We start from the raw sequence: 8,731 nt of genomic DNA, 5'->3' as shown, positions 1-8,731 counted from the left end.
GATCCTTCAGTTTCTGACACTACACTATTAAAATATGTTAGACTAAAGATTTAATCATTTTAGTAAAGATTTGAATTTGTTCCAACAGTTTAGTACAGTTTTGTTTTTTTAGCACACTGACCCAAAAAAACATTTAGCTTTTAGTACAGTTTATCATATATAGATGCTTATAATATTTTATATATTTTGGTTCAGTTTTGTTAAAGAAGAGGTTATTAATTTACTGATAAATTATAAAGATGTCATAGAAGTAGAGAAAAATGGGAAGGATTATAAGAATGGGAAAATATATAAAGTGCAGGTGCATGAGTGGCCAACAGGTGAGTGTAGAAAGTAGGAATGAGACCATGCAATATGTTTCTCATTTGGTCTTGATCTCTTGAGGTAAAGGGCAAGTGCAAGCTGCAAGAGGCAGTAGGTAGGAGTCTAACATGCTGGGAAAGAAGAGATAGAAGTTGAAATGGTAGATAGCAAAGTACAGTAATCTTTGTATCAGCGGAACTAAAATGAACAACGAGTGCTAATATCCTCATCTTTTACAGCAACTGAAATAGAAGATAAAGACTTCATGACATCTGTTTAATTTTACCTGGTTGTTTAATATGTTTATAGATGGGGTAAATGCTAGGGTGTTGGGGAGAAGGTGGGATTAAATCACAGTATAGGGAATCAAATACAAAATGGGAAGTGACACAGTTACTTTTTGCTGATGATACTGTGCTTTTGGGAGATTCTAAAGAAAAGTTACAAAGGTTAGTGGACGAGTTTGGGAGGGTGTAGGTGAAGAGGGTATCAAACTATTTAGATAAAGAAAAATTGGATATCACATTGGACAGAGGGAGTATTGAAGAAGTGAATGTTTTCAGATATTTGGGAGTGGAGTTGTCGGCAGATGGGTTTATGAAGGATGAGGTTAACCATAGAATTGAAGGAAAAAAGTGATTGGTGCATTGAGGTATCTGTGGAGACAAAAAACGCTATCCACGGAGGCAAAGAAGGGTACCAACATTCTTATATGGGTGTGAAGCTTGGGTTATAAATGCTGCAGCAAGGAAGCGGCTGGAGGCAGTGGAGATGTCCTGTCTAAGGGCAATGTGTGGTGTAAATATTATGCAGAGAATTCATAGTGTGGAAATTAGGAGGTGTGGAGCTACTAAAAGCATTAGTCAGAGGGCTGAAGAGGGGTTGTTCATTTGGTTATTTACAGAGAATGGAACAAAGTAGAATGACTTGGAGAACGTATAAATCTGTAGGGGAAGGAAGGCGGGGTAGGGGTAGTCCTCGAAAAGGTTGGAGGGAGGGGGTAAAGGAGGTTTTGTGTGCAAGAGTCTTGGATATCCAGCAAGCATGCATGAGCGTGTTAGATAAGAGTGAATGGAGACAAATGGTTTTTGGGACCTGACAAGCTGTTGGAGTGTGAGCAGGGTAATATTTTGTGAAGGGTTCAGGGAAACCGGTTAGCCAAACTTGAGTCCTGGAAATGGGAAGTACAATGCCTGCACTTTAAAGGAGGGGTTTGGGATATTGGCACTTTGGAGTGACTATCTAAACTGTCGTATCTGGGCGCCTCTGCAAAGACAGTGGTTATATATGAGTGATGGTGAAAGTATTGACTGATAATGAAAGTTTTTTTTCTTTTTGGGGGTTTTCTTTCTTTTGGGTCACCCTGCCTTGGTGGGAAACAGCTGACATGTTAAAAAAAAAAAAACAGAAGGTGGCAAGATTTACTTGTCATCTTACACATTCATCGGAGAGATAGAAAAGACCTGCAGTGCTGTCAGAGTGCAAAATATTTAACAGGCTTCCATTCCACATTCATATGATAGACCAGTAGTACTGGACCTTACCGAGATTGTTGCTATCTACCTACCTATGTCTTCCTCAAAAGGGGAAATCATCTCCACCAACAAACCAGTCAATACCTTACCTTTGATGAGTTCTGAGAGGTTATCTACTCCCAGAGCCCAGCCATGGGCCAGGCTTGTCTGGTCAACCAGGTTGTTGCTACTGGTGGCAACAGCAGTTAGATCCATTTTACCAGAAGCTTCAACTATTGCTCCCACTGCCAGCATCCTGCTTGGAGCATCTCTGGATTTCAATGCCATTCCTGCAAAATTTGAAGGAAAATAAGAACAATCTGTGGGGGATAAAACATACAATATATGATTTGGATGTCCATTCTGACTTGTACCTTTATAAAAAAAAGTTATTACTGCCCAGGCTAAGCTGTTACCTGTGGTGTACACCTTTTATCAACAGTGCAAAATTTAAGGAAATAGAGCAAGCTCCTGAAGCCAGTGTATGAAAGTACCTGATCTTCTAGAATTCTGCTGAAGGAATCAGGTTTCACTTCCAGTAACTGTCCACATTGGGGAGAGTTTCTGACATTCAAAATATTGGGTTATAAAGGTCTTATTGCAGCATCAGTTTTATTCTAGAAACATACTGATATCTCAGTTTACTCTAGAAACATACTGATATCTCAGTTTACTCTAGAAACATACTGATATCTCAGTTTAGAAACATACTGATATCTCAGTTTAAAGTAGATATATCCCAGTAAAAGTAGGCCTTAGACAAGGATGTGTGATGTCACCGTGTTTAAAGTAGATATATCCCAGTAAAAGTAGGCCTTAGACAAGGATGTGTGATGTCACCGTGGTTGTTTAATATATTTATAGATGGGGTTGTAAGAGAAGTAAATGCGAGGGTCTTGGCAAGAGGCGTGGAGTTAAAAGATAAAGAATCACACACAAAGTGGGAGTTGTCACAGCTGCTCTTTGCTGATGACACTGTGCTCTTGGGAGATTCTGAAGAGAAGTTGCAGAGATTGGTGGATGAATTTGGTAGGGTGTGCAAAAGAAGAAAATTAAAGGTGAATACAGGAAAGAGTAAGGTTATGAGGATAACAAAAAGATTAGGTGATGAAAGATTGAATATCAGATTGGAGGGAGAGAGTATGGAGGAGGTGAACGTATTCAGATATTTGGGAGTGGACGTGTCAGCGGATGGGTCTATGAAAGATGAGGTGAATCATAGAATTGATGAGGGAAAAAGAGTGAGTGGTGCACTTAGGAGTCTGTGGAGACAAAGAACTTTGTCCTTGGAGGCAAAGAGGGGAATGTATGAGAGTATAGTTTTACCAACGCTCTTATATGGGTGTGAAGCGTGGGTGATGAATGTTGCAGCGAGGAGAAGGCTGGAGGCAGTGGAGATGTCATGTCTGAGGGCAATGTGTGGTGTGAATATAATGCAGAGAATTCGTAGTTTGGAAGTTAGGAGGAGGTGAGGGATTACCAAAACTGTTGTCCAGAGGGCTGAGGAAGGGTTGTTGAGGTGGTTCGGACATGTAGAGAGAATGGAGCGAAACAGAATGACTTCAAGAGTGTATCAGTCTGTAGTGGAAGGAAGGCGGGGTAGGGGTCGGCCTAGGAAGGGTTGGAGGGAGGAGGTAAGGGAGGTTTTGTGTGCGAGGGGCTTGGACTTCCAGCAGGCATGCGTGAGCGTGTTTGATAGGAGTGAATGGAGACAAATGGTTTTTAATACTTGACGTGCTGTTGGAGTGTGAGCAAAGTAACATTTATGAAGGGATTCAGGGAAACCGGCAGGCCGGACTTGAGTCCTGGAGATGGGAAGTACAGTGCCTGCACTCTGAAGGAGGGGTGTTAATGTTGCAGTTTAAAAACTGTAGTGTAAAGCACCCTTCTGGCAAGACAGTGATGGAGTGAATGATGGTGAAAGTTTTTCTTTTTCGGGCCACCCTGCCTTGGTGGGAATCGGCCGGTGTGATAATAAAAAAAAAAAAAAAAAATCTCAGTTTACTCTAGAAACATACTGATATCTCAGTTTAGAAACATACTGATATCTCAGTTTACTCTAGAAACATACTGATATCTCAGTTTAGAAACATACTGATATCTCAGTTTATCTAGAAACATACTGATATCTGAGTTTATTCTAGAAATAGATATCTCAGTTTACTCTACAAACATACTGATATCTGAGTTTATTCTAGAAATAGATATCTCAGTTTACTCTAGAAACAGATATCTCAGTTTACTCTACAAACATACGATAGCTCAATTTACTCTTTAATATTTTTCAGACTCACTTCCATGCGTAAAACGTCCTCACATGGTGAGGGTGGGTGTGTGGAGGGAAGTGGGGCACCACAAGAGCAGACGCCCTCCGAACGAGGAACATTACACACAAAACGACATTCCGGAGATCATCACGACCTACCTAGAGAGAGATACTCTCCTCTGTAAGTAATCATAACATTATTGTTTTTCTGGACGATTTTGCATTTGTACTCTAAACAAGACACTGAATGGTGATCACATATCTGTCCTATAAGGATGGGAAGTTTGCATCCTAAATGTGTAAATTGACCACATATTACACAAATAAGGTGCACATAGGAGAGAGAGGAGCTAATGACAACATGACTTTGTAAATGGTCCAAGTCGGAGTGGAACATCATCGTAAGCTCGTCTCTCCTACATGCAGGTTATTTGTGTGTTGTTCCAGTCATGGTATTGTGCCATTTTGTTCTTTTTGATCACACATTTTTCAAATTCAAATATTTATTTCTTTGCATAGTATACGATGTGTAGTTTACATGTAGTAAAGTATTGTTAAACACAATGAAAGCCACTAACATGCCTGAGCATTTTGGGCAGACTACTCCAAATGCTGACTTAAAACCAGACACAGGTTATGGAGTGGTGAATTTTACACATTAATAAAAAAAAAAGGGGTAGCGAAAGTTTTATAATGGAGAGAATGCAAACAAAAAAAAAAATATTACAATTAGAATATTAAGAAATTCAGTTTGAAAATTATAAAAAATTAATCTACATTCCCAAACTAATTGATATCAAACATATCAATGACTAGCCAGGTGTGTATAAAACAGGTATATACTGTGAAAAATGCAGAGTGTGCATTTGTACTGAAAAAATTAATGTATCTAAAAAAATAAGAAATTCTGTATGTTAATGTTGCAGAAAACAAATATGTATTTTTAAACCAAATCATGTATAAAAGAAACATACAGAATTAATAAATGCATTTAATAAACATTTTAGTTAAAGATAAGTTAAAATGCAGCTCTTACTATCGTGGCACAGACTTTTAACAAATGTATAAGGGCACTTGTGTACTATTCAGGACATTTATGAGAGAAAAATTTTCACCACAAACAGCATCTTCAGTTCTGATGAAGAGGTCACTTGTGGTGAAATGTTTCCATTAAAAAATGTCCTAAATGGTACACAAGTGTCCTTATACACAGCTTGTCGGTGTCGCCATACAACTTGGAACTACGAAATTTAACACTTACTGTATTGTAAATTACTATATATTCATCATAAGATATTAATATCGTTTTATTTGGTTCAAACCAAATCGCTATATTTTTGTCTGTTCATTTTCTTGTTTGAATTCTTTATAACTATTCACACACAACTCTGGAGAGTGGTACTCTACTGTACATCTAGTAAATTATAATTCTCCTTCTCTATACCATTTTTTTAACACACTGACCGTCTCCCATCCGAAAAAGGAAAAACTTAGGCTTTTCCTTTTTTTCTTTCTTTCAACATACCAGCCGTATCCCACTGAGGTGGGGTGGCCCTAAAGGAAAAACAAAAGTTTCTCCTTTTAAATTTAGTAATATATACAGGAGAAGAGGTTACTAGCCCCTTGCTCCCAGCATTTTAGGACATTCATGGCTTGTGTAGGACAAATTCTTTTCCATTCCCCATGGAGTGTTTGTACTGTCTTTCTTAATTATCAATTTGAGTGCATATTACAATTTCAAGATCATTTGCCTTTAATCCATGTACATCTAAAAATGTTTCATCCTCACACCAAATTAAATTTCCTGTTTTCTAAAGAATGAGAAGTAATTTAAATTTCCTATTGAAGAGAAACACTTATAAAAATGTAGGCAGCATAAATTCACATTATTCCCTCAAGGACATAGAATAAGTTTAAGTTACTAGACTACGATTATTCAATAATCAGCACAGTAATTTACCATGAAACTGGTCTTGCTTGTGCAAATTATGTACTGTGATATTTGAGTCGTAAAACTCCAGGCCAGTGCATAAGCCGCTTCTCCATCTGGCTGCAGTGTGATTCATCCAACTAGGTATATGTTGTGTATCTTTATGTGTGTATGCTTCTAGACTGTTGTATTCTGAGCACCTCTGCAAAAACAGTGATAATGTGCGAGTGTGGTGAAAGTGTTGAATGATGATAAAAGTATTTTCTTTTTGGGGATTTTCTTTCTTTTTTTGGGTCACCCTGCCTCGGTGGGAGATGGCCGACTTGTTGAAAAAAAAAAAAAAAATATGTACCATGAGCCAGCTGGCTGAGTTGCTTGCACACTGCCCTGGAATCTTATCACTCACTTGCCATAAATATTTTTAATTGCAACAATGGTTTATTTGCATCTTTATTTTGCAGAGTTACAAGAGAACAGCGCAGTGCTCCTGGATCACTGCGCAGTGTGTCCAGTGTTGGGTCTGGGGTCTCGAGTGTCATTGCTGTGGACAGCTCTGTTGCAGCCTCAACAGCAGCGACCACAGCCATTAATGTTAAGTCTCGGCCCAATTCCTCACTGGCACCCAACTCCTTACCTTCTAATATGCAGGAGGATCTCAACACTAATAATGTTGAGGTATGTTCTTTACACTTGTTTAGATTATCATGAGAATTATTTTTATTTTTGTTTATATGAAGCCATCCAAAAGGCTTGTATGACAGTGCTAAATCAAAATGAGTGGAGATAAGAGGTTTTGATGGCTTGCTGCACTGCTGAGTGTGAGAAAGGTAATGTTTATGAAAGGAATGAGGGAAACCAATTACAGTGGACCCCCGCTTAACGATCACCTCCAAATGCGACCAATTATGTAAGTGTATTTATGTAAGTGCGTTTGTATGTGTATGTTTGGGGGTCTGAAATGGACTAATCTACTTCACAATATTCCTTATGGGAAAAAATTCGGTCAGTACTGGCACCTGAACATACTACTGGAATGAAAAAAGTTCGTTAACCGGGGGTCCACTGTACTTGGACTTCAATACTGGAGGTGGGAAGTACAGTGCCTGCACTCTGAAGGAAGCCAGTCTGAACTGCAATGTCAGCACTTACCTGACAAGATGGTGATTGAATGAATGATGGTAAATGTGCTTCCTTTCAGGAAAAGGGAAAGTCACCCTACTTATTTGGGAGACAGACAGTCTCCCACTTCTTTAACTCAGTAAACTTGCAGAAACATTCTGTCAGAAGCATTTTTAACCAGTACATTGTTCCCAGGTTGTCATGCCACAAGAGGATAATTTTGCTGTTCTTAGAGCTCAGAACAATAATCTCAGTGGAACTCCTGGAATAACAGGGGGTAGTGTGGCAACAGGCATAGATGATAATAGTGAACGATATGAACCACCACAGCCACACCCATTACCCATGCCAGAATATGGGGGTTACTTTGCTCCACTCACCGAGTATTTGCCAGATAGTTCTCAGCCTATCACTGCATTTCACAGGTGAGATATAGCATAGTTTAACATTTTCCTTTGTATGTATCTTTATATATTTTGTCTGCATTGTTTGTTGAGGTCATGACTCTCTAAGAATTTATTAAAGCTTCCTACATGTTAGTCACATCATCACTTAATGAAGTAGTCGTAAATCCATAAATCGAGTAATAGGAGTGACTACCTCACCTACTGCCTCACTCACTTCCTCACTACCTCACTCACTGCATCACTCACTACCTCACTCACTACCTCACTCACTACCTCACTCACTACCTCACTCACTACCTCACTCACTACCTCACTCACTACCTCACTGCCTCAGTCACTATATCACTCACTACCTCACTGCCTCACTACCTCACTCACTGCCTCACTACCTCATTCACTACCTCACTGCCTCTCACTGCCTCACTACCTCACTGCCTCACTACCTCACTGCCTCACTACCTCACTGCCTCACTACCTCTCTCACTGCTTCACTACCTCATTACCTCTCTCCCTCACTACCTCACTCACTGCCTCACTACCTTACTCCCTCACTGCCTCATTCACTACCTCACTCACTACCTCACTCACTACCTCACTCACTGTCTCACTACCTCACCCACTGCCTCACTACCTCACCCACTGCCTCACTACCTCACCCACTACCTCACTACCTCACCCACTGCCTCACTACCTCACTCACTGCCTCACTACCTCTCTGCCTCACTCACTACCTCATTCACTACCTCACTGCCTCACTACCTCATTCACTACCTCACCCACTGCCTCACTACCTCACCCACTGCCTCACTACCTCTCTCACTACCTTATTCACTGCCTCACTCACTGCTTCACTACCTCTCTCTACCTCAACATTCTGACTATAAATACTCTCGTACCTTCCAACCCCAGGTAGATCCGTGTGTGACTTGAGAAAGCCCACTGTGTGGGTGAAACGTTGTCAATAAAGGATCACATTATACTGCATTTGTGTTTATATTTCCATTGTGTCGGTATTTTATACCATTTATTACCACCTCTCTCTACCTTACTCACTGCCTCGTCACTACCTCACTCATTGTAATTCATAATGTAGTACAGTACCTTCCAGTGTTGCTAAATGCGATGAATAGTCTTCAGGCGAGAGATAATTTCAATGCTCCTCCATAAAATCCCTTACCCATATTCATGTTAA

At 39.8% G+C, this 8,731-nt stretch overlaps 1 protein-coding gene across 5 annotated transcripts in view; it reads left to right on the top strand.

Annotated features, from left to right (window-relative positions):
- fry (Protein furry) overlaps positions 1 to 8,731 on the top strand; it is a 342,675-nt gene that overhangs the window by 251,370 nt on the left and 82,574 nt on the right. For all 5 annotated transcript variants that reach the window (XM_070103982.1, XM_070103981.1, XM_070103978.1 and 2 more), the window contains 3 exons: positions 4,106 to 4,264; positions 6,475 to 6,688; positions 7,328 to 7,557. In XM_070103982.1, coding sequence (XP_069960083.1) covers positions 4,106 to 4,264; positions 6,475 to 6,688; positions 7,328 to 7,557 — 603 coding nt within the window. The remainder of the gene's footprint in view (positions 1 to 4,105; positions 4,265 to 6,474; positions 6,689 to 7,327; positions 7,558 to 8,731) is intronic.

The sequence above is a fragment of the Cherax quadricarinatus genome, chromosome 88 (genome assembly GCF_038502225.1).
Source record: "Cherax quadricarinatus isolate ZL_2023a chromosome 88, ASM3850222v1, whole genome shotgun sequence".
NCBI lineage: Eukaryota > Metazoa > Arthropoda > Malacostraca > Decapoda > Parastacidae > Cherax > Cherax quadricarinatus.
This window is presented reverse-complemented; position numbering and strand designations above follow the sequence as displayed.